Here is a 26852-nt window from a genome sequence, read left to right as displayed (position 1 = left end):
TCCAAACACGCGCTTAGGCTTCAGGCAAAAAAGAAAGCATATTTCTATACTGATTATCTTTAAAAGTTATTCTGATCTATTGCTTATTTGTACTTACCTTGCATATAAATCAAAGCATCATAAATTTTCACCACCTTATCAACGGTTGCCTCCAGGTCTGGTTTCTGAACAGATTCTAACAAACTTCTACAGCTCTTAAGCACTTTTGTGTAAAAATCCAAGGACATCCAAGTTATCACTACAGAAGGTTTCTTCTTGGATTTATGTTGACAGTCCTTGAAATTATGGCTGCAGTAAGTACATTTTGTTAAAGACATTGGAATTAAATGAATTTTGTTAGTCAAACATAAAATTGTAGTAAAGCCAAAAGAAATTGTGAGCACAAAATTTATAACAATTTAAAGTAAATATGCAAATCAAGTGATATGTCACTATTATTTTAGGTTTAATCTATTTATGTCAGCTTAAATCACTCTTAGGATTTGGGAACTAAAATTACTTTGGGAGGCTGAGGTGGGAGGATCACCTGAGCCCAGGAGTAGAGACCAGCCTGGGCAACATAGGGAAACCCATCTCTACAAAAAATTTTTTAAAAATTATGGTGTGGGGGCACATGCCTATAGTCCCAGCTACTTGGGAGGCTCACCTGAGCCCCAGACGGAGACCAAGGTTGTAGTGAGCCACAATGATGTCACTGTACACCTGGCTGGGAGACAAAGTGAGACCTTGTCTCCAAAAGCCAAACACTGGCTTTTTGAGTTGTACACAAATGTGTTCTGGTACTTTCTAATCATGTGTCCCCAAGAAAGTCAGTTTTGGCTTCAGACAAAAAAGAGCCTCAATTTCTCTGAGTGTTAATTTCTAATTTTTAAAATGGGCATAATGGCATTTACCTTATAGGAATGTTGTACAGATTAACTAAGATATATACAGTACTGAGCACCATTCCTAGCATTTGACTCAAGAGAAAATAAATTTCTTATCTATCTCACTGAAAAGTTTGTGTTCTAAGGTCACATGAAACAAGTGAATAATGAGTAAACAGTAAAACCAAGTTCATTACAGGAAATACAACCCCAAGAAACAAGAAGTTGTTTTACCAGTTCACGTTTTGATGAGAACAATGAACAGTACACAGAGCAGTCAGTTGTAAGACAACAGCAAGTCCTTCTAACATTTCAATAACAGGATTCTTTGGACCACTGTATTCAAGGGAAATCTGAAGGGATTCAGCTTTCTGTCTCAGTGTACTCCATAGTATGCTCTTTTTGTTCATGTCCACATGTTTAATTCTATAATTAGGAATGCAGTAGAGATGTTCATATGTAAATAAATTTGATTAAAACATGAAACATATTTAGAATAAAACATACTACGTAACATCAACTATTGAAATTTATACTGATTTAAAACAATGTTTAAAACTAACTGAAATATGGCAATGCTTTAGCTACATTATAAAAAGTTATACAGTCTCAAAGATTTTTCACATATTAAAAAGTTAAATTACATAAGCATGTAAAAACATGCAAAGTAACTATTTATAGCCATGAAATGTTTCATACTACTAACAGTCTAGAAGAATTATTATAATATTTTAAGCACTCCCTTGGCTATATTTAGAAGGATGTTCTTTGTGTATTTAAATCAAAACACTTAACTAAAGTTGATTTTTAAAAGTAAACAAAGTTTTATTTAGTGGCTAAATACAAACTGAATGAAGGTCATCATACGCCTCAGTCTGTTTTGGTGCTCTCTTAGAAGCGTTTAGAGACGAGCTGAGACGACGCCTTTTGGGTGATATTCCATCACTATTACTGCTGAGGTTTTCTTGTTGAGTTTGGCATTGAATCTTCTCAATGATTTCCACACTTTCCATTTTCAAAGCTGCATAAAGTGGGCCCAACAAGTACTGAGAAAATAGAAAATAATTTCCAGAAATATTTCTTAGAAAACATATTTCTATTATTCATAGGGAGCAAGAATGTATTAGATGTTTTCTAATGAAACTACTTTTAGACGCTCATAAAGCAAAACAAACACCTAAATTAATCGATATTATTTCAGTCTATATATAGGCTATGGTTAAATAGTCTTAGAAGATTTAAGACAAATCCTTCTGTCTACATCCAGTTTTTCCTTTTATCAAAATGCTACAAATTTTAATTCCCTTGTAACAAATTTTGCAAGGGAATTACCAACTTCTTCATGTAACAAATCCAGCAAGATTAATAAACTAAAATATTTAAACAAGTTACTGCATATCTAATGATTTTATTGTATTACCTGACTCCCAGTCCAAATATTAAAAAGGGCACAATTTGGCATGATTAATCATTCACGGGTTTTCTAAAAATGATTGATTATAACTTGGCAGACAGAAAATCTATTTGAGTGATCAAAGCTTCTGCAATTAAGTTGATAACTTCCTCCTTTTAATTAATAATGCGACAAATACATTTATACTTCAGAGATTCTACTTAAAAAAACATTCTACTCCAGTGGCAGTTCATTACCAACTTGATGAACAAATCCTTCTGAAATCAAAGTAAAAGTCCATAACCGTGAGCCAGACTAGACTATGAAAATCATTATGGTCCAAATATAAATTACTACTAAAGATATTCTATTTTCTTATTACATCTTGCACACATGTATACAATTAAATGACAAACAAAATAAATACTTGACAAGTAACCTGAAAAATTACTTACCTCTGCATCTGCCTGAATTCCAAGTACATCCAAAAGAGCTTTACAGGTATTTCTCACATAGACCTTCCTGACTTGTAAAGCAGATTCATACCCAGCTGGCACAAATGTAAGGAAATACTGCAGTAAACGGCATAAAGCTGCTTTTAGCAAATCAGACTTAAGCCGCATAAGCACACCATCTTCAAACATGACACAGAGTTTTTCCAGCAGCATATTTAAATAGACAGGTTCAATATTTCTATAAGCTTCTGCTTCAAAGGGGAATAATGTCTTTATCAGCTTTGATAATGGCTCTTCATAGAGTTTCACTTGGTCAGTTTCCATTTCTACAAGGTGTTTTAATAATTTCAAAAATGAGCTGAAAAAAGTGCTAGCTAGTTGTGCTGGTAGTCCTCCCAGCTGAAAAAGTTCAGTTAAAAAGCTAATTGCTAGGGACTTAATTTTTGGACTACCATACTCTAGCAGAACACAACCTGTCTGCCAAAGTAAGAGTTCTTGCCTTCTAAAAAACACAATTGCAATAATACGAGTAAGAACTGTTAATAAAGTAGCTTCAACAAATTCTAAATTTTGCATATTCATCAACTGCAAAGGAGCAGACTGTAAATATTCCACGTGTTCATCCAATTGACTTAAAAATCGGTTAATGACCACAGGCCATTCCACAGCACGACCCATCACATTTCTTCTATGGAGGTAAACCAAGTCTTCAATAAGTTGCAATAATTCTTTTGTGAGTACCCCAAAAATAGCAGGACTCTTGCTTTTAAAAAGAAATAATAATGAACAGATGACTTCACAGATTTTCTTGTGTAACAAATGACAGGAAGGAGTTGCTGCAATCCGCAGAAGTCTTATTATGATCCAATTACTGAATTCTTTGAAATAAACAAAAAAGGTATTAAATAAACAAGAATATCCAAAGTGCTAACTCATTTGCTAAATCCTTAACGATTGATTTTTAAAGAATAAAATTCACGAACAAGAATGTAAAACATTTCCTTCACCCCACATAGTAGTTTAGAACACAGGCATGACCAGTTTTTTTGCACACTGCGGACACTGCATTTGCCACAAATTGAAAGTTGTGGTAACTGCATCAAGCAAGTGTATCAGTACCATTTTTTTTCAGTACCATGTGCTCACTTCCTGTCTCTGTATCACATTTTGGTAATTCTCACAACATTTCAAACTTTTTCATTATTATTGTATCTGTTATGGTGATCTGTAATCAGTGATGTTTGATGTCACTGTTGCAATTATTTGGAGCTGTCATCAACCATACCAACATAAGGTGGCAAAATTAATGGATAAATGTATGTTATGTGTTCTGACTGCCCCACTAACCAGCAGTTTCCCATCTCTCTTCCTCTCCTTGTGTCTCCCAATTCCCTGAGACACAGTATTGAAATTAGGCCAATTAACAACCTTTACAATGGCCTCTAAGTGTTCAAATGAAAGGAAGAATTGAGGCCGGGCGAGGTGGCTCAAGCCTGTAATCCCAGCACTTTGGGAAGCCGAGGCGGGAGGATCACAAGGTCGAGAGATCAAGACCATCCTTGGTCAACATGGTGAAACCCCGTCTCTACTAAAAATACAAAAAATTAGCTGGGCATGGTGGCACGTGCCTGTAATCCCAGCTACTCAGGAGGCTGAGGCAGGAGAATTGCCTGAACCCAGGAGGCGGAGATTGCGGTGAGCCGAGATCGCGCCATTGCACTCCAGCCTGGGTAACAAGAGCAAAACTCTGTCTCAAAAAAAAAAAAAAAGAAAAGAAAGGAGGAATCGTACATCTCTCACTTCAAAGCAAAAGCTAGAAATGGCTAAGCCTACTCATGAAGGCATGTTGAAAGCCAAGACAGGTCAAAAGCTAGGACCCTTTCACCAAACAACCAAGTTGTTAAAAGTGCTACTTCAGTGAACACACCATTGATGAGAAAGTGAAACAACCTTATTGTTGGTATGAAGAAAGTTTTCGTAGTCTGCATAGAAGATCAAATCATTAAAAGATGAGAAAATTTCCAGTATGAAGAAAAGAAGATCAAACCAGCCACAACATTCCCTTTAAGCCAAAGCCTAATCCACAGTAAGGCCCTCAACATCAAGGTAAGACCCTCCACCAGCACAAAGAATTACAACTTGCCAAAGGATCATATAATCACTAGCATTTTTAGCAATAAAGTATTTTTAATTAAGGTATACATATATTGTTTTTGAGACATAATGCTATTCCACACTTAATATACAATGTAAACATAACTTTTTATATGCACTGGGAAACCAAAAAATTCATGTGACTTACTTTATTGCAATATTCGCTTTACATTAGTCTAGAACTGAACCCACAATATTTCTGGGGTATGCCTGTATCAACTTTGGAGTCAGACAGACAAGGTCCTAGCTTTCCACTTACTAGTTGTATAAATTTTTCATTTCTCTGAACCTCTGTAATTTCATCTATGAAAGGAGAATAATGCTATCCATGTTAAGGGTTACTGTGAGGACCAAATAGGACAATGTACATGAAATACTCAGCACAGTTCCAAAGTAAAATAAATGTTCAATAAAGGATAGCTATTGTCATTCCTTCAACTAAAATTTGAGTGGTGACTCTGTCTCAGGTACACAAGAATAAATCATAGTCCTGTCCTCATGAATCCCACAGTACAGTTTCTTGAACTTTTTGACTGAAACAAAGAAATAACATTTTATATCATGACCCAGTACACATACGTGTATTTTATTTAAATATTTAAAACAAAAGGTTCATGAAACAGTACTTACTCTTATTACACCACAATATACTATGATATATTTTTTTGTTTTTGTTTTTTGAGAGGGAGTTTCGCTCTTGTCACCCAGGCTGGAGTGCAGTGTCATGGTTTCAGCTCACTGCAACCTCTGCCTTCCTGGCTAAAGCAATTCTTGTGCATCAGCCTTCCGAGTAGCTGGTACCACAGGCATGCACCACCACGTCCAGCTAATTTTTTGTGTAATTTTTTTTTTAGTAGAGACAGGGTTTCGCCATGTTGCCTAGGCTGGTCTTGAACTCCCAAAGTGTTGGGATTACAGGCATGAGCCACTGAGTTCAGCATATGATATTTTCTAGTTTATTTCACCTTGTTTAAAATGCTGATAATTGCCTAATTTCATAACCCGCTAGTGGGTTATGACTTGCAGTTTACAAACTACTATAGGAAAGAATATAGACACACCAAGGATTACAGTACCGTTTAACAGCCTCTATGATGGAAGACATGCAGAACACTTGGTACTAACAGAGCATAAAGAAGGAATAACCAAGCCAGTTCTAAGCAGTTAGAAGCAGTACTCTGAAAAAACTTCTTGGAGGACATGCTATCAAAGTTTAAAGTTTGAGAAAAAAACTTTAAAATACTTTATCCATTATACACAAAAAAATGTTTAGTTTGCATCTCGTTATGAAGACACTAATGAAGGGACAAAAGTAGTAGGTGTAGTAAGGAATAAACCTGGAGAAAAGCTTCAATATATAGAACAGGGGTCAGTAAATCTCTTTTAAAGGACCAGATAGTATTATTTTTGCCCTGAGTGCCCAAGTTGCCTTTGTAGTAGTCACAGACAAAGTAAAAGAACGAGCATGGCTGTGTTCTAATAAAACTCTGTTTAGGAAAAATGAAGCCAGGCACAGTAGCATGTGCCTATAGTCCCAGGTATGCAGGAAGCTGAGACAGGAGGATTCCTTGAGTCTACCACTTCAAGACCAGCCTGGGCAAAATAGCAAGACCCTGTCTCATACTAAAAGGAAAAAGAAAAAGAAAAAGAAAAGAAAGAAATGAAACAAAACACAAAACTCTGTTCCCAAAAACAGGTAGCCACCCTGTGGACTACAGCTTGCCAAGCTCTGATCTAGAAGAAAGAGATTACCAAACACAAAAAACAGAAAAAAGAAAACTATGCCAAAGTGTTCAGTGGCAAATAATCGAATTTGATTATTTCTATTCTAAGCACCTAGTATATGATACTAAAAAGAAAACAGTAAGGACATGTAAAGGTAAAATAACCATTACCATTTTGCTCCTTCAATTTACAGCAAAGCCGACCCAAAAAAGTATAATCCTGTACATGTAATATTTCAGAAGAGCAGTAAAAGGAGGACATTACAAAATAGATGGCAAGTGAACACACAAATAACAGCACTTACCAATACAATTGCCTTTGGCCTCATGGCTTCCATTCACATTTACAAACATAAGTGGGGAGGATTTCATGATATGCTGGATGAAATCAAGCAACATCACGGAGGTTGGCTGAGAGTCAGTTTTCTTTACAAGTTCTACAGCAACTAAAACAATAAAAGATTCATTTTAAAGAGTCATGACAAATTAAACAATGGTCCTTTTGTTAAGAAACCAAAATGTGGGCCAGGCAAGGTACCCCATAGCTGTAATCCCTGTACTTCAGGAGGATGAAGTGAAAGGATCACCTGAGCCCAGGAGTTCAAGACCAGCTTGGACAATATGGCAAGATCCCATCTCTACAAAAAATTTTTTTCTTAAAATTACCTGGGAGTGGTAGTGTGTACCTACAGTCCCAGCTACTCAGTGGGCAGGGAGGGGGCTGAGGCAGGAAGATTCGCAGCAGCGAGTTATAATCACACCACTGCATCCAGCCTGGAACAAGGCAAGACTCTCTTTAAAAAAAAAAAAAAAAAAAAAAAGGAAACCACAATTTGGTGACCAGAATTACATTCAACACAGCACTCAAGCTAAATTGATGGGAGCCAATCACTACAGTATTTGTTTTTGTTTTTAGACGAAATCTTGCTCTGCTGCCCAAGCTGGAATGCAGTGGTATGATCTTGGCTCACTACAACTTCTGCCTCCCGGGTTCCAGTGATTCTCCTGCCTCAGCCTCCTGAGTAGGTAGGACTACAGGTGTGTGCCACTTGCCCGGCTAATTTTTGTATATTTAGTAGAGATGGAGTTTCGTCATGTTGGCCAGGCTGGTCTCGAACTCCTGTCCACAGGTGATCTGCCTACCTCAGCCTCCCAAAGTGCTGGGCAGGCATGAGCTACCATGCCAGCCAACACTACAGTCTTATCTAATTTTAAATGTTGAAAAATCACATGCATTCGTCTATCATACACCCATTTATCAAACATGTACTTTAGAAATAATATGACAGGCACTGTGCTAAAATCTAATGATTAAAAAGCGTTCTCACAATGCAGTGAGGAGTCAAACAAATTAATAATTATAACATAATATGGTAACTGCACTAATCCAGAATAAGGGGAAACAGGTATCTGGAAAGACACTGTGAAGGAAATGATTCCTAAATGGGGATTTGGTCAGAGAGGGGAAGGACAAATAGTCTAAACAGAAGGAATAGGAATACCATACAAAAACACATCACCCAAGTATTCAGTAGTTCCTTGTTATTTTTCAACACCCATCATTTTACTGATTGAAAAAGAAAGGCTAAATGGCTAGCCTAAGTCATAAAAATCTGTGCCAAATTTGGAAGCCAAGTTATGAACCCTGAGCCTAATGCCATTTTATATTACCCCTTCCATGTAATTTCAAGAGATATGACAAATGTGACACTATCTCACCAGACTGGTAATATTTTATCTATCAGATTTGGCACAAACAGGCAATAATTGATTTAGTAACTCACATAATCCTATAACCTCCTACCGGCACAGGCATAAACTTTAAGAATTTTTTTGCTAGAAGTCTACCACTGGCATAAGGCTAACCAAAATAGGGTCCACATGATTGGTACTGGCCAAATATTTTTATTTATAACATCCAGTATCAAAGAACTCATAGCAAGCAATAGAAAATCTAGATAATAGGAAGAGAGAATTATTTTAAAAGCCGAATTCAAATTTTGTAACAAGCAATAGCAATACTGATTAACAAATAACCAACTAACTTGCTTGAAAATAGTAACTATCATAAATACTAACTCCGTATCTAAAACTACATGGAGAAAAATGCTACTATAAAGTATAAATGTAAAATAAAAAAGTCTAATGTATAAAGTTTATAGAAGAAATAATTGGTTTCTTACCAACAGTTACGTCTGTAAGTATTCGGTCAATGAATTGACATAGAATTTGTCTTGGCTTCTGTACAACTGTATTATATTCCTCTGGTGTGGCACTAAAATACAAATTAAAAGCTTTTAATCCTTAAAGTGACTCGGTTTCATTTGTAAAAAAGTTCTCTAAAGGTAAACTTATCAAATCTGTTTAGTGTCAATGTTGACATTCACAGTATTCTTCCATTTAAAAAATGAAAAGAAATCAAAATACATTACCAATTTACAAGAAAAAAAATATGCTAAATAATACTAAAGAGATCCAATCAGCCAAGCCTAGACCTGTCCTGCTCAACATGGTAGCCACTAGTTACAAGTAACTACCGAGCATTTGAAACGTGATTAGTACAAATTGAAATGTGCTACTGATGGCAGTGCCAGCCCAGTTGGAGCAGCCACTGCCATGCTGCTGGTTCCAGTGAGGAAGGTGGGGCTCAAGCTGCTTGCTCCATAGAGCTAGTGGGAACCAAGACAGGCAGAAGCCCAGCCCCCTTTCAAGTTGCAGGGCCAGGAGCCCTGCCATCCTGGGAACAGGTGCAGCTACCCAACCATGGCTGCAAACCCAGGTATCCCTGCTCTCTCCAGGTCCAGGAAGTCCCCTGCCCCCACAGGTGTGGAAGTACCTGCTCCCACTGCCTGGCCTCTCCTCACTCCAGGCACCCACCCCAATTCTGGAGCAAAGTTGTGGCTAAGTCCAGGTGCTGTCACTACCCAGCCAGGTGTGCATGTGCTCAGGATGGCAATGACACACAAGCCCCCTGCTGCCTCAGCCCCCTCTGGACTTTGGGTGTCAATGAGCAGGCCAAGTGGTGGGCTGAGGGCAGCTTAGCATGGGCCTGCAGGTGCCCCTCAGCATGAACAGCCTGGGTGTAGTGGGCGGCAGGTTGATGGCAGCAGGAATTAGACAGGCTCCTGGGCGGAAAGGGGTAGGTCCCCAGTGAAGCCGCACCTTCAAGCCATGAACAGCCTGAAACCTGGGGGCCTGGCTGCCACTTATACAGATCATAGAGAGAACTCATGGTGCTTTTTCCAGGCCCACCTATGACTTCCCAGGGACCAATCAGCACTCACTTCCTCCTATTCTGAAATACTTAAAAACCCCAGACTCAGCCAGATTCAGCCAGACATCTGACTGACCTGCCTGCAGAGAGGAGGTACCTACTGTGGGTCTCCTCTCAGCTGAGAGCTGTATACTCATCAGACACCCTGCCTGTGGATAGGAGCTACCCACTCCAGGTCTCCTCTCCGCTGAGAGCTGCGCTCATCAGTGTAACCTGCCTGCAAAAAGGAGCTACCCACTTCAGGTCTCCTGAGAGCTGTACTGTTGCTCAATAAAGCACCTCTTTGCTTTTCTCACCCTCCAGTCGTCCACATACCTCATTCTTCCTGGATGTAGAACAAGAACTTGGGACCTGCTGAATGGCAGGACTGAAAGAGCTGCAACACAAACAGGACTGAAACACACCCCTTGCTCACCACATAGTGAGTGACCAGAAGGAGGTAAGAGAAAAGGAGACAAGAGCTGTGGCTCTTCAGGGGGCCCAGACACAGAAGCTCCCTGAGCCAGGGCTATGACACCTGCTTTGGGGCTCTGTGGTTCCTGGTATCTCCAAGCTTCTGGGTGCCACCACGTTACCCAATGCCAGCAGTGAAAGCTGCTTATGGTACGCCTGAGCCAGCCACTGCTTTGCAAGGAACCAGTGTCTGTGCTGACATCTGGAGCTGCCCGCCCCACCACGGCCGGCATGCCAGGCTGTGTGCAGTGGCCACATCCCTCACTCACTTTCTCATGCACCCCTTGCCACTCTGTGTTTAGCTCACCCTTGGCAGGTGTGAAACTGGGCCAGAAGCAAGAGCCAAGGGCAGACTGACAGGCTGAATGGATGGAAGAAGCCCTGTGGGCCCAAGTAAAACATGGACAAAGGTGCCACCAGTCACAGAGGTTTCCAGCTGGCAGAGTCACACCCCAAGGATCCTGTGACAGTATAATTATAAAATATATCCTAGATTTTTAAAGCTTAATACAAAAAAGTAATATATAATATCTAATAATTTTACATTAATTACATATTGAAATAATATTTGGATTTACAGTTGTGCACCATATAATGACATTTCAGTCAGTAATAGGCTGCATATACAATGTTGATGACATAAAATTGTAATACATTATTTTTACTGCACTTTTTCTATGTTTAGGTATCTTTAGATATACAAATACTTAATATTATGTTACAACTGCCCCCAGCATTCAGCACAGTAATATGCTATACAGGTTTGTAGCCTAGAAGCAATAGGCTATACGAAATAGCTTAGGTATGTAGTATATTGTATCACATAGGTTTGTGTAAGTATACTCTGTGATGTTCACACAACTACAAAATCACCTAATGATGCATTTTTCTGAACACAGTCCTGTTCTTAAGTGATGTAGGAGTATATCGAGTTAAATTTTAAAAATATTAATTTCACCAATTTCCTTTTTTTTTTAATGTGACTACTATAAAAATTTAAATCACATATGTGGCTTGTACTATATTTCTATTAAATCATACTGATTTAGACTTTTGGAAAATCTACAGAAGTTTCTTCAACAAGTAAATTCTAAGGGAAATAAGGAGAAATCTGTTATAAAACTGAGACTTAAGAGCTGTATCAACCAATTACAATACATGATCCCAAAACAAATTTTAATTCCGAAAAAAAACTGTTAGTGGCCAGGCATAGTGGCTCACACCTGTAATCCTAGCACTTTGGGAAGCCAAGTCAGGAGGATCACTGAGTTCAGAAGTTCAAGCCTGGGCAACATCATGAAACCCCATCTCTAGGAAAAAAAACTTTTTAAAACATTAGCAGGACATGACAGCACATGCCTGTAGTCTAAGCTACTTGGGAGGCTGAGGTAGGAGGATCGCTTAAGCCCCAGAGGTTGAGGCTGCTGTGAGCCATAATCACATCACTGCACTCCAGCCTGGGTGACAGAGCAAGACCCTGTCTCAAAAACAAAAACAAACACAAACTCGTTAACAAACTCTGTGTATGTCTGACAACTAGAAAAATTTTAACACAGACTATTTTATTAAGAAATTATTTTTCAGTGAGATAATGTTATTATGATTATGTTTTAAAAGTCTTTATCCTTTAGTGATAAATACTAATATTTATGGATGAAATGATGCCTGAAATTTGCTTCGTAATACTCTGTGCTGAGAGGAAGAGAACCATTAATTGATCATCGCCAAGAGATGAGTATATGGGTAATCCATATACTATTTTCTGTTCTTTCAGTATGTCTAAAATTTTCCAAAATAAAATGCTAAGAAAGTGTTAAGAAAAAGTACATATATTTTAGTCTTAGGTCCAATCAAGAAAAAAATAATATTAAGAGGAGATATAATAATTCAGCAGAATTGTACCCCAGAATCCAGAATAAATTCAACTTGAGCTCAATGATTTGGTGTAAACAGCCATAAAACAGAATATAAGAATTTAGTAGAAAGTCTGTGCACCTGTAGCTCCAGCTACTTGGGTGGCTGAAGTGAGAGGATTGCTTAAGCCTGGGAGTAGGAGGTTCCAGTGAGCAGAGATCATGCCACTGCACTCCAGCCTATGTGACAGAGCAATAATCTGTCTCAAATTAAAAACAAAAAACAAAAACAAAAAGTAGAAAGTCTATGTTCTACCACACAGGATAAGGAATCATACAGTCATTCTTGCAATCAACAAACATTTACTGAGTACCTATAATGTGCCAAGCAACACACTAGAAGTACTATTAAGAAGATGAAAGAAATAGTTCAATGGGAAAGACTTGATAAGTCAGCCTAGCCCTCTACTGAGGGTAGATTTTAAGGCCATTTACCAAAACAGTTAACAGGAAGAAGCACAGGTTTGGTGAGAAAAACAAATCCAGCTTCAGAAATGTTGAGTGTAAGGTCACAAAGGAACAACAAAGTGAGATGTCCAAAAGATAGCTGGAATTAGTTCTTGACCTTAAGAAATATCTAGGTGGCGCATGCCTGTAGTCCCAGCTACTCAGGAGGCTGAGGCAGGAGAATTGCTTGAACCCGGGAGCCGGAAGTTGCGGTGAGCAGAGATCGTGCCACTGCACTCCAGCCTGAGTAACAAGAGTGAAACTCTGTCTCAAAAAAAAAAAAAAAAAAAAAGAAATATCTAGCCTAGAATTAAGTTATCATTATATAAGACAAGGCTGAACACATTATCTATGTCATTTCATTTAATGCTCACAAGCCACAAGATAGGGATAGGGGTATCAAATCCTAATTTGTATTTGAGGAGAATGACACTAGAGGAGATTATACAACCTGCCTGAGGCCATAACAGATAGTAGTAGTCCAAGTATGGGATAGGAGTACAACTGTAAGTAAGTAATAACAAAGCCAAAGAAAGACCCCTAAATTAAAGTTACAGGAGCAAAAGAGAAGGAGGAAGGGAAAGAAGCCAACAAAACAAAAAGAAAAAACTATGAGACGTTTATTCTAGAAACCAAGGAGATTATAATTTCAAGGAGGGAGCTGTCAACAGGATCAAATAAAATTAGTTTTTAAAAATGTCTTTTTATTTGGGTAAAATATAGATAACATAAAATTTACATTTTTTAAATTTAAAAAATGTAAATGTATTATAGAATGTTTTCCATGAACAATATTCATCATTTTACGAGAAATATATCTTTTAATCTTTACAAACCACCCCACATGAGATGCAATTATCATTATCATTTTAATTATTTTTAAAAAGTTGTTTTCAGAGACAGTCTCTCTCTGTCACCCAGACTGAAGTATAGTAGTGTAATCACAGCCCACAGTAACCTTGAACTCCAGGGCTCAAGGGATTCTCCCATCTCAGCCCCCCTAAACACTGGAATTACAGGCATGAGCCACTGCACCCAGGCATGTAAGTTTACCATTTTGAGCATTTTTAAATATACAGTTTTATGGTATTAAGTACATTGACATTTTTGTGCAGCCATTATCACCATCCATCTCCACAACTTTTTCATCTTCCCAAACTACAACTATACACCCATTCAACAACAGCATCACTTCCTCCTCCCCCTTATCCCCTGGCAACCACCATTCTACTTTCTCCATGAATTTGACTACTCTAAGTATCTCACATAAGTGGAATCTGACAATATTTAGCCTTTTGTGATTGACTTATTTTGCCTAGTTAGCAGAACGTCTTCAAGGTTCATCAACATTGTAGCATGTGTCCAAATTTCGTTCCTTTTTATTTTTTTTTGAGACGGAGTTTCGCTCTTGTTACCCAGGCTGGAGTGCAATGGCGCGATCTCGGCTCACCGCAACCTCCGCCTCCTGGGTTCAGGCAATTCTCCTGCCTCGGCCTCCCAAGTAGCTGGGATTACAGGCACGCGCCACCATGCCCAGCTAATTTTTTGTATTTTTAGTAGAGACGGGGTTTCACCATGTTGACCGGGATGGTCTTAATCTCTCGACCTCGTGATCCACCCGCCTCGACCTCCCAAAGTGCTGGGAGTACAGGCTTGAGCCACCCCGCCCGGCCCCAAATTTCTTTCCTTTTTAAGGCTAATATTCTATGTATATAATGCAGTTTATCCACTCATCTACTGATAAGACACGTTGGTTGCTCCCACACTTCGGGTGCTATAAATAATGCTGCTGTGAACATGGGTGTAAAAGTATCTGTTAAAGTCCCTGCTTTCAATTCTTTTAGGTATATACCCAGAAATGGAATTGCTGGACCATATGGTAATTCTATGTTTAATTTTTGATGGAACTCTAATATCCTTTTCTACGTACACCCCCTACCTGAAACACACAAGGGTTCCAATTTCTCCACATCTTCACCAACACTTGTTATTTTCAGGGTTTTTAAAAAAAATTTTCTCCCTTTTGGTGACAGGATCTCACTCTGCTGCCCAGACTAGAGTGTAGTGGTGCATCCATAACTCGCTGCAGCTTCTACCTCCCAGTCTCAGATCCTCCTTCCTCAACCTCCTAAGTAGCTGGAACCACAGGTGCATGTCACTACACTCAGCTAATTTTTGTAGAGACGGGGTTTCATCACGTTGCCCAGGCTGCTCTGAAACTCCTGGGGTCAAGCAATCTGCCTGCCTTGACCTCCCAAAGTGCTGGGATTATAGGCATGAGCCACCATGCCCAACTATCTAAGTAATAGCTATCATAAGGGGTGTGAAGCAGTGTCTTGTGGTTTTAATTTGCATCTCCCTCATAATTAGCAATTTTGAGCATCTTTTCATGTGCTTATATCTTCTTTGGAGAAATGCCTATTCAAGTTCTTTCTCCATTTTCCATCAAGTTACATTTGTGGTTGAGCTGCAGGAGTTAATATATTCTAGATATTAAACTCCTTATCAGATACACGATTTGCAAATATTTTCTTCAATTCCATGGGTTGCCTTTTCACTCTGTTGATACTGCCCTCTGATACACAGTTTTTTATTTTTGATGAATTCCAATTTATCTATTTTTAAATTTTGCTACCTGTGCTTTGTGTCATATCAAATAAGTCATTGCCAAATCCAGTGTCATAATGTTTTCCCTCTATGTTCCCTTCTAAGAGTTTCAGTTTTACTTCTTATGTTTAGGTCTTTGATCCACATTGAGTTCACTTTTGTATTTCTTTTGGACTTTTAAAAATTTCCTGTAAAGACAAGCCAGATTGCAGGGGGCTGAAAAACTAATGAAATGTGAATACTGAGAACAGCAGGTTCTTTCCAAAGCTTCACCATGATATGAAGAGTAGAGCGGGTGATAACTAAAGAACTGTATGAGATCAAGAGGATTTATATATAGAAAGACCTGAGCAACCCATTCTTGAGGTTTGACTTCCCTTCTTGAAACCAGATATAAGTAAAATACAATCCTTGGACAGGAAGGTAACTCTTTTCATAAATAAAGAAAGGAAGGATGGGTACAGAGCTAATAATTTAATAAATTCAAAAGGCAAATACAACAAAATAAGGTACTCTGCTTCAAAGAACTCAGAATAGTTGCTGGAGAAAGGAGAGGAATGTACTTAAATAATCAAAAGCAGCCGGTGGCTCACGCCTGTAATCCCAGCACTTTGGGAGGCCAATGCAGGTGGATCACAAGGTCAGGAGATCGAGACCAGCCTGGCCAATATGGTGAAACCCTGTCTCTACTAAAAATACAAAAATTAGCTGGGGGTGGTGACACATGCCTGTAGTCCCAGCTCCTCGGGGGGTGGGGCTGAGGCAGAAGAATCACCTGATCCTGGGAGATGGAGGTTGCAGTGAGCTCAGGTCGCACCACTGCACTCCAGCCTGGGCAACAGAGCAAGACTCTGTCTCAAAAAAAAAAAAAAAATTAAAAGCAAGTATCATGTACACCCAATGCAGGCAATGATTAACTCCACCTAGAGGATTCACAGAAGGCTGTGTGTGCGTGATGGGCAAATCCATCACTTCTGACAAAACAACTTAGGATGCAGTAGGTAAGATGGTTATTTATAAACAATAGTATATATTTCATATACGTCACCATTTATTTCTACATAGCACTGCAACATGTTCATATATTTTCCCCATTTATTATCTCAAATAATGGTAAAAGAAAAATAGTGATTTTTTTTTTGGTTTGTTTTGTTTTTTGAGACAGAGTCTTGCTCTGTTTCGCCCAGGCTGGAGTGCAGTGACATTATCTTGGCTCACTGCAACTTCCGCCTCCCAGTTTCAAGCGATCCTCCATCCTCAGCCTCCCAAATAGCTGGGATTACAGACATGTGTCACCATGCCCAGCTAAGTTTTTGTATTTTCAGTAGAGAATGGTTTCACCGTGTTAGCCAGGATGGTCTCAATCTTCTGATCTCATAAACCACCCACCTCTCAGCCTCCCAAAGTGCCATGAGCCACTACACCTGGCCTAATTTTTTTTTAATTCAAACCGCAAAGTCCAACCTTAATTGATTACACATAGGATCAATGGCATTTACAGCTAATAAATGCCATAGAAGAACTGATCCTGGTCAGGTGCGGTAGTTCATGCCTATAATCCCAGTGCTTAGGGACGCCAAAGTGGGCAGACTGCTTGACCTCAGGAGTTTGAGACCAGCCTGGGCAACATGGTGAAACCCTGTCTGTACAAAAAAATAGAAAGATTAGCCTCTAGAGGCACACACCTGCAGTTCGAGTTACTCAGGAGGCTGAAGGGGAGGATCGCTTGAGCTTGGAAGGTGGAGGCTGCAGTGAGCTGAGATCGCGTCACTAACACTCCAGACTGAATAACAGAGCCAGACCCTGTCTCCAAAAGAAGGGAAAAAAAAAAAAAAAAAAAAAAAAGAACTGGTCCCTGTACCTGGTACATAGTGGACATTAAAAAAAAAAAAAAAAAAAAAAAAACTGTTCAATGAATGAATGCACAAGACCGTTCCTGAATTTTGTGGTTCTTTAATTTCTAATGCATAGCCTTCTGGACCTGTGGAGTATCTACCTATTACCTGCCAATAGACCATAAGCTCCTACCGGTGGCAGACTGCACTTTATTTCTCTAAGTATCCCATGAAGTGACCTTAGACCATAAGCTCTACCAGGAGAGAAAATGCATTTTTTTTTTTTTTGCCTCCTCTACATCACCTAGAACTTGCTTAACAGAAAAACTTACTGAAATTAACAAATATTTGTAAGTAATATAAAAACTCTAGAAAGACACAAAAGGCCAGGTGTGGCAGCTCACACCTGTAATCCTAGCACTTTGGGAGGCTGAGGTGGGCAAATCACCTGAGATCAGGAGTTTGAGATCAGGCTGGCCAACCTGGTGAAACCGTTTCTCCACTAAAAGTTACAAAAATTAGCCAGGCATGGTGGCAGGCGCCTGTAATCCTGGTTACTCGGGAGGCTTAGGCACTGAGGCAGGAGAATTGCTTGAACCTGGGAGGCAGAAGTTGCTCTGAGACGAGATCATGCCACTGCACTCCAGCCTGGGTGACAGAATGAGATTTCATCTCAGAAAAAAAAAAAAAAAAAAAAATGCAAGTTTGTATATGCTACTAAAGTCCTTTAAAAAAAGAATCAAAGAATGAGTAGTCACATTTGCATGTGAATGCAAAAAAACTTAGTGCTATGTATCTTATTTAAATCAGCACTAGCAAATAGAAATATAATGTTAGCCACAATTTTGTATTTTCTGGTAGCCACATTAAGAAATAGGCAAAAAAAACTGCCGGGCACGGTGGCTCACACCTGTAATCCCAGCACTTTGGGAGGCCGAGGCGGGTGGATCACGAGGTCAAGAGATCGAGACCATCCCGGTCAACATGGTGAAACCCCGTCTCTACTAAAAATACAAAAAAATTACCTGGGCATGGTGGCGCATGCCTGTAATCCCAGCTACTCAGGAGGCTGAGGCAGGAGAATTGCCTGAATCCAGGAGGCGGAGGTTGCAGTGAGCCGAGATTGCGCCATTGCACTCCAGCCTGGGTAACAAGAGCGAAACTCCTTCTCAAAACAAAAAAACAAACAAAGAAAAAAAAAAGAAATAGGCAAAAAAAAAAAAAAATTGATCCCAGCAATATATCCAAAATATTAGTTGACTATGCCATCTGTATAAAAATTATTCATGAGATCTTTTACATTCTTTTTTCTAGTACTAAGTCTTTGAAACCCACTGTGTAACATATATTTACAGCACATCTCAGTTCAGACTAGCTAAATGTGAGGTGCTCAATGGCCACATTTGGCTAGTGGCTACCACAGTATAGGACATCACAAATTTAACAAAAAGTTCAAAATCTGTAATTACAAGGTAACATGAACTGTTTTAGACAAAGTCAGAAGACATTGTGATTCGTCAAGGATAATTTCACAAGTATCATTTTAAAATCTGAACAAAGAGGCACGTGGGAGGAGGAATCAGCATTGTGGGTAGTGGTCAGAGTTTCTTACAAAGTTTCATTTGTAAAAATTATTCACTCTTGTATTATTTGTGTAATTTTTAAAAATCAGTTTTAGTAAAAAAGTAAATTGATTACCATTCATAAGATACACTAACTTGGTCGGGCGTGGTGGCTCATGTCTGTAATCTCAGCATTTTGGCAGGCTGAGGTAGGCGGATTACTTGAGCCCAGGAGTTTGAGACCAGCCTGGGCAACATGGTGAAATCCGCTCTCTACAAAAAACACAAAAATTAGACAGTCATGGTGGTATGCACCTGTAGTCCTAGCTATTTGGGAGGCTGAGGTGGGAGGATCACTTGACCCCAGGAGGCAGAGGTTGCAGTGAGCCGTGTTCACGCTACTGAACTCCAGCCTGAGCAATAGGTGAGCCAGTCTCAAAAAACAAGAAAAAAAGAAAGAAAACTCACAGGAGTGAGCATTTCTTATTTTGTGACTTCTACCCTGGAACTGAGATAAGAGAGTATAACTTTTCAAAAGTATACTATAAGATTTGAGTAGATATGCAAGTATTATATGAAGCTTATGCACCTCTTCTGAGGTAAGCATCAAATACCAGCATAACCAACATGGAATGCACCTGCCCTAAAATAAGGACAAATAAGAGGTAATTATGGTTAAGAACTGACAGACCCAAGAAAGAACACAAGAGGGACATTCAGCCCTGAGCAGGGCCCTATTAGTCACGGTTTCCTTGAGGACGTGATACAAAACTGAATCCCTAAGGGACAAGGCAGGTAAAATAAGGGTAAGAGGGAGGGTAGTCCCAAGCACTAGAAACTGTAAGAGGCTCTATATGGCTAAAGCCTTTAGAGATGAAGCTGAAAAGGGAAGATAGGGTCAAAGCTCAAAGGACTGGCTAAGAGTGTGGATTTTACACTGAAGGCAATGTGTAAGCACTTAAAGCTTTTAAGGGAGTAAAAATTAAGCAAGTTTTTAAAAACTTGTATTCAATTGTTATTTCCCTGTTTAAACAATTCCAATGTTTCCCATCGCACAATAAAATCTCAGCCTCTAAGGTGCTAAAGGATGTGGCCCTTGCCTACCCCTCCCTATTTAACTCATACCACCCACTATTTGCTCCCTGTGCTCCAGTCTTCTTACTATTCTTTTTAAAGTAGGCTCATTAGGCTCCGCACGATGGCTCAAGCTAGTAATCCCATCACTTTAGGAGGCCAAGGCGGGTGGATCACTTCAGGTCAGGAGTTGGAGACCAGCCTGTGCAACATGGTGAAACACTGTCTTCACTAACAATACAAAAATTAGCCGGGTATGGTGGTGGAAGCCTGTAGTCCCAGCTACTTCAGAGGTTGGGACAGGAAAATCACTTGAACCCAGGAGGGAGAGCAGAGATCACATCACTGGAGAGAGCAAGACTCCATCTCAAAAAGAAAAAAAAAGTAGGCTCATTCCCACTTAGGGGCCTTTGTACCTCCTACTTCATCTCAGATTCACATGATTAGCTTCTAGCTTCTTAACACCATCCAAATCTCCTCTACTGGCTAATGCCGCTGTTCCTCAGAACTTCATCCACATCTCACTGTTCCATTTAACATTTTAATAGCAACTACCATATTTGAAAATGTCTTACAACTGCAAAGCAATCTTAAGTAGGAAGATCAGAGAAGGTGATTCTGAAATGACATCTAAATGAAACCATCCAGTGTTCAGACAGAAGAAACAGCAAATGACTGAAGGCAGGAATCACTTTGGTGTCCTGGAGAAACAAGGTCAGTCTCACTAGAGTAGAGTAAGCAAAAAAAGGATAGAAGGTGATGAGGTCAGAGGCAAGCTGAGCCAGATTATGTAGGACCTTAGAGGCCTTGGTAAGGAGTTTAGATTTTATACTGATTTTTAAGTGTCCTAGAAAATTAAAGGACGGTTTTGTGCAGGGGAAACTTATAATATGACTAATAGATGAAAAATCACTTTACTGAGTGGAAAATTTATTTTAAGTAGGTAAAAGTAGAAATGCGGAGATCAACTAACATTACTGAATCAATTTAGTTAAGAAATTCTGGTGGTAGTAGTGAAGATGGTGAGAAGTGTTAGATTCTAGATGTACCTTAAACATACGGTTGTCAGAACTAACTCATAGATTATTAAGGGATAAAGGGGAAAAACCTAGGATGACTCCTAGGCTTTTGGTTGGTATGTTTCTAATAACATGCGAGAAGGAACAAATTCAAGGGCAGTAAATCAGGAGTTCTGCTTTGGATATGTTAATTTTCACTTTCCAGTGTAGATGTTGAGTAAGCAACCTAATATATATCTGATTAGAAATATAAATTTGGGAGTTATCAGCAAATGGATGACATTTAAAGTAATGAAATTAGGTAAGATTACTTGGGAAGAGAGCGCAAATCAAAAGAGGGCTAAGGACATAGTCTGAAAGCACACTGGAGAACAGTCAGGAATGACTTCTAGATTTCTGGTTTGGAGAAATGAGTGAATATGGTGCCATTTACTGAGATATCCCTACTTCAGTGAATAAAGGAAAAATAATTTATTTTTAATTTAAAAAAAAAGAAGGCTTGTGACGGTTAAGACATGTGAAGAATTTGTATTGGTATTGGATATGTTGAATCTTAACTACATATAGGAAACTCAGTGAAACTACCAGTACACAGCAAATATACAGTTCTGTAGGAGACAGGATTTAAAAAAACATATTTGGAGTCATCAAATAGCAGATGATAGTTGAAGCTAGGAAAGTGGAAAGGTCATTGAGCAAGACTATGCAGAGTAGAATGCTAACAGCAAAAAATAGGACAAAATTTGTCTGAGGGACTGATGAAGAGCTGCCCATAATTACAACACTAATCTCATTTTTTTTTCAGTAGTCTAATTGCCATAGTCATAAGGGGGAACATTTTGGAAAAAATGGCCTTGATAGCTTGAATCTGAACCCTAGCTCTGATACCTGCTAGCTGTGCCTTTGGTTTTTCAATTTCTGTGACCTATGTCATGGACATACTGTGAAAATGGATGAGCTTGTTTGATTGCAGTAGTTGTAAAGAAAAAGCCATGAAAATTAAAAACTATTAGACAATTTTCTATAGGTCAGTTTTTCTGTTTCTCTTGGAATGGCTACAAATGGAAGATAACATAAGCTCTACTGATGAAACAGACTATATATAATCCAAGAACCAACTATTTTTATTAACAAGGTCTCATGGAGGAAGACAGAAGAGGGAAGAGAAGTATTAATTCTACTTTAAAGTGAATTAATTAGTAGAGCTATTTCTACTTTAAAACAAAGTGGGAAAAATATACTGAGCTTCACAGTGAGCCTGAAAGATAAAATCTGTAAACCAACTTCCTAAAATGATCACTTTTCTTCATCTTCTTTTAGAGAGGTATAAGTTATTTTATAAACTGTAAACACAAAGTATACTCGCCACACTAACAAAAAGTAGAAAAAATTCGCACAGTCAAAAATAGTGATGCAGTCAGGATAAGAATCGTCCCTTCATTTATCCTCGTATTCATATATTAGGCCTAGATTATTTGGATGGCCAACCAGTGAAAATTAACACAACTGCACTGCAAAAAGAAAGGGAAGTAGCTATCCCATCAGCTTAATGTCAGTTTTGACTGTGTATGGAAAGTTTTCAAACAGTTTAAGAAATTGGGAAGCAGTTATTCCAACTGATAAGTCAACTGCGGTAGTAGCACAAGCTCATTTATTTCTTGTTCGCAGTAGTTTAGAATTAAAACAAAACAAAACAAGCCCTACTGAGTCTTTAGGCCTGGTTCAGGAAAGCCTGCCTGAGTGTTAAAGTGGTGTGGCAGCCATCAACACCTCTCCCTCCCTCTTTTGGTAAGACACTGGTTTTCATGAGGTTTACAGAAAATCGGCATTTGCAAATGAACTATTAAATTGTCTCCAAAAAATAAAAATTAAAAAAAAAACAAATAATAAAAATAAAAAATAAATTGTCTCCAAATTTTGGCAACAGTCTATGCACGTTAAGATTTTGTGGACACTGAGGTCTAGCTCTCCAATTTCTGACTAAAATAACGTAACGAGGACTGGACGATTAATAAATACGAAGGTCACATCTTCAATATGCACTATGACTGCACTTCAAAGAAAACAACTGCCTTTTCCATCAAGTGATGTCACTTGCAGAAAATGAGAAGCGGTGATTTTTTTCCAAGGGCAGTTTGGGGACAAAATACAAGGCTAAAAACCAATTCCTCCAAGAGCGATCACAAAGAACAGAAACAGATGAGTCAAGTCCCTCGTCTAAGGAAAGAGGTTTTCGAGAAGAAAATAAGTGTAGAAAAGTGACCAGAAAGTGATCCGCAGGGACTCTCCTCTCGAGCTGCAGGAAGCAAACTCTCGGGTTGGGCGAACTCTCCGGCGCTGCTGAGCTAAACCCGGGCCGGCAGACGCCTCTCTCCCCTCGGACCGGCTTCCCGCAGGTTTGTGGCGACGGCCCCACGTCCCCACGTCCTATTAACGAGCACTCTGAGGGAGAAGCGCCCAAATCAGCCACGGAGCATCTCCACAAGGGCAGCAGCTGGGGCTTCGGGGATCCGAACCATAGCGCGGCAGGAGAGCGGAGAGCACGTGAAACCCCAGACGGGACCGGCGGAGGAGGATGCAGGACCCAGGATGGGCCTAACCCTACCTGCCCAGCTCCCGCAGAGCGGGGATCATGGAAGCCAGCTCCAGGCCCGGCTCCCCCATGCTGAGGCTGCCCGATACTCGTCAACCACGCCGACGCTGGTTCCTGGCGTCTCCCAAGCTACCCCTGCCGGAAGAGAGCGGCGCCCGACGGAGCCTTGCGGGGGCCAAAACTCCTCCCGGAAGCCGCTGTTGGCCCCGCTTGCCGGGCCCTGCGTCTGCTATGCAGAGGACCCGGGGGAAGCCGGGAAACCGTTAGGGGGCGGGGCAAGCGGGCGAGCGCGCGCCGGTCGAACTCCCTGGTTGGGTCAGGACTTAGTTCTCAGCACTAAGTGAGCAAAGTTTGTGAAGCTTGCGTTTTAAGCGGCCAGACGGCTGTTCTGAAGCCTGGGAGGCACACAGCGAAGCCAGACCCCCGAATCGGAGGAGGCTGAGGACTTGAGGGCCGCCAACCCAGACTCTCGCTTCACAAATGTGAGAATTAGGACAGTTCAGCGAGTAAAGGCCAAGAGTAGACTCCGTTTCCCCAGAGTAACGCTGTCACATTTTTAAAGTTTCTCACTTCCCCACCACTCGTCACTCTCTTGAGAGAGGGCAAAAGGTGGGCTCTCCCTGTTTTTTTTCTTTTTAAGCATTTTTTTTCGACTTGAAGTCACTTTTAGGTTTCGATGAGGACCCCGCCAACATTTCATATTTAAAAATGGGGTTGGGTTATATTTGTGTCTCATCAAAGCAGTAGTACTGTGTATGGAAATGCCACCATTACGGGCATCCACAAACTGTGATTTAATTTATTATTATTATTATTATTATTAATTTTTTTTGAGACGAATCCTTGCTGTGCCGCCAGGCTGGAGTGCAGTGGCGCAATCTCGGCTCACTGCAACCTCCGCCTGCTGGGTTCAAATGATTCTTCCTCTTCCGCCTCAGCCTCCCGAGTAGCGGGGACCGCAGGCGCGTGCCCCCACGCCCTGCTAATTTTTTTTGTACTTTTAGTAGAGTCGGGGTTTCACCGTGTTGGCCAGGATAGTCTCGATCTCTTGACCTCGTGATCCGCTCACCTCAGCCTCCCAAAGTGCTGGGATTACAGGCGTGAGCCACCGCGCCCAGCCCTGTGATTTAATTTTTAAAGTAAATCAATGGATTTTGGGAATATACATTTTCTAGACAATAAAGACCAGCAGTCCCTAAACTTTTTTGGCATCAGGGACCAGTTTTGTGGAAGACAATTTTTCCATGGACAGGGAAGTGAAGGGATGTTTTCGGGATGATTCAAGCACGTTACATTTATTGTGCACTTTCTACTATTACATTGTAATATATAATAAGTCATTATACAAGTCACCATAATGTGGAATCAGTGGAAGCTCTGAGCTTGTTTTTCTGCAACTGGATGGTCCCATCTGGGGTGATGGGAGACAAGGAGAGACCATCAGGCATCAGATTCTCATAAAGAGTATGCAACCAACGTCCATCGCATGTGCAATTCACAATAGGGTTTGCGCTCCTGTGAGAATGTGTTGTCCCGCTGATCTGACGGGAAGGGAGCTCAGGCTGTAATGCCAGTAATGGGGAGCTGCTGCAAGTAGAGATGAAGCTTCCTACTGTGTGGCCCGGTTCCCAACAGGCCTCTGACCAGTACTGTGGCCCTGGGGTTGAAGACCCCTAATAGAGACCACCGCTGCTTTCCTGGAAAGCTTTCTTTGGCCTCCATGTTGTTTGTTAACACCACTTCTTTGCCATCCCCTTTACTGTTGGTATTCCTCAGGATTCTAACTTAGGTTCTTTTCTCTTTTTTAGTCTTTCCTTCACTCTCAAGGCTTCAGTTAACTTTCTATCTCCTGTTCACTCCCAAATTCATTGCTCTTTCCTTATCTCTCTCCAAGATTTGTATTTTCTGTGTCAATCTCCCTACTGAATATTTTCCCTTCAGCATTTCACAGGCAGTTTATTTTGCTTAACTTTTTGTTATGGGGACTTTCAAATATATATAAAAGTAGACAGAATAAGGAACTACTTTATGCCCATCACCCAATCAATGATTATCAGCATGTGGTTAGTCTTTGTTTCATTGATAAACACCTTTCTCATTTTCTCTCTCCCCAGTTGGATTAAGGAAAAGTGTAGACATCATATCAATTTATCTGCAGAGATTTCAGTTTATATCTTTAAAAGTCAAGGACAAGGTTCTATCTCCTAAATATCAAACTTACCCACTTTCCCCCAAATTCCCTTATCACCATTCTAGTTTTAGGCCATCATCACCTCTTGCTTAAATTACTTCAATAGGCTTTGAGTTTGCCTATCTGCCTTCAGGCTTGTTTTTCTCTAACCCATTCTCCATACTTGGGCTGGAGGTGGTCTCCCAGACTTTTTTCTTCTGAAACAAGTCTCACTCTGTTGCTCCAGCTGGACTACAATCACACGATTTTGGCTCACTACAACCTCTACCTCCAGGATTCAAGCCATCCTTACGCCTCAGCCTCCCAAGTAGCTGGAATGACAGGCACATGCCACTGCACTCGGCTAATTTTTGTATTTTTAGTAGAGATGGTGTTTCAGCATGTTGGCCAGGCTGTTCTTGAACACCAGACCTCAAGTGACCTGCCTATCTTGGCCTCCTAAAGTGCTGGGATGCTGAGATTACAGGAGTGAGCCACTGTGCCTGGCCATCTCACCATTTTTTAAGACAGAGTCTCACTCTGTGGCCCAAGCTGGAGTGCAGTGGCATGATCTCAGCTCACTGCAACCTCCACCTCCGGGATTGAAGCCATCTTCCCGCCTCAGCCTCCGAAATAGCTAGGATGACAGGTGGCTGCCACTATGCCCAGCTAATTTTTGTATTTTTAGTAGAGATGGGTTTCACCATGCTGGCCAGGCTGGTCTTGAGGTCTTGGCCTCAAGTGATCCGCCTGCCTTGGCCTCCCAAAGTGCTGGGATTACAGGCAGGAGCCACCATACCCAGCCAATTTTTAATTTTTGTGGGTATATAGTAGATGTATGTATTTATGGGGTACATGAGCTATTTTGTTACAGGCACACAATGTGTAATACATCAGGGTAAATGGAGTATCCATCACCTCAAGCATTTATCTTTTGTGTTACTAACAATCCATTTATACTCATTTTAAAACGTACAATAAATTATTATTATTATTTTCTAAGACAGAGTCTCGCTCTATCGCCAGGCTGGAGTGCAGTGGCACGATCTCGGCTCACTGCAACCTCCCCCTCCTCGGTTCAAGCGATTCTCCTGTCTCAGCCTCCCAAGTAGCTGGGACTACAGCGTGTGCCACCATGCCCAGCTAATTTTTGTATTTTTTAGTAGAGACGGGGTTTCACCACGTTGGCCAGGATGGTCTCAATCTCTTGACTTCGTGATCCAGCCGCTTCAGCCTCCCAAAGTGCTGGGATTACAGGTGTGAGCCACCGCACCTGGCTATAAAAATGTACAATGAATTATTATTGACTGTAG

The 26852-nt window shown here is 40.3% G+C and overlaps 1 protein-coding gene across 3 annotated transcripts in view; it reads right to left on the bottom strand.

The window, feature by feature from the left end:
- The window catches only part of ATR (ATR checkpoint kinase), a 125163-nt gene extending 101597 nt beyond the window's left edge, over positions 1-23566 (bottom strand). For all 3 annotated transcript variants that reach the window (XR_012519232.1, XM_003942568.3, XM_074405801.1), the window contains exons 1-7: positions 23382-23566; positions 8776-8867; positions 6898-7038; positions 2715-3592; positions 1734-1912; positions 1101-1292; positions 98-288 (exon numbers count right to left, since the gene is read on the bottom strand). Coding sequence is in view for 2 of the 3 variants with exons in the window: in XM_003942568.3 (XP_003942617.2) it covers positions 98-288; positions 1101-1292; positions 1734-1912; positions 2715-3592; positions 6898-7038; positions 8776-8867; positions 23382-23440 (1732 nt within the window). In the remaining variant the exon portion in view is untranslated. The remainder of the gene's footprint in view (positions 1-97; positions 289-1100; positions 1293-1733; positions 1913-2714; positions 3593-6897; positions 7039-8775; positions 8868-23381) is intronic.
- Positions 23567-26852: the final 3286 nt, after the last annotated feature.

This window comes from Saimiri boliviensis, chromosome 9, assembly GCF_048565385.1.
Source record: "Saimiri boliviensis isolate mSaiBol1 chromosome 9, mSaiBol1.pri, whole genome shotgun sequence".
Classification (NCBI taxonomy): Eukaryota; Metazoa; Chordata; class Mammalia; order Primates; family Cebidae; genus Saimiri; species Saimiri boliviensis.
This window is presented reverse-complemented; position numbering and strand designations above follow the sequence as displayed.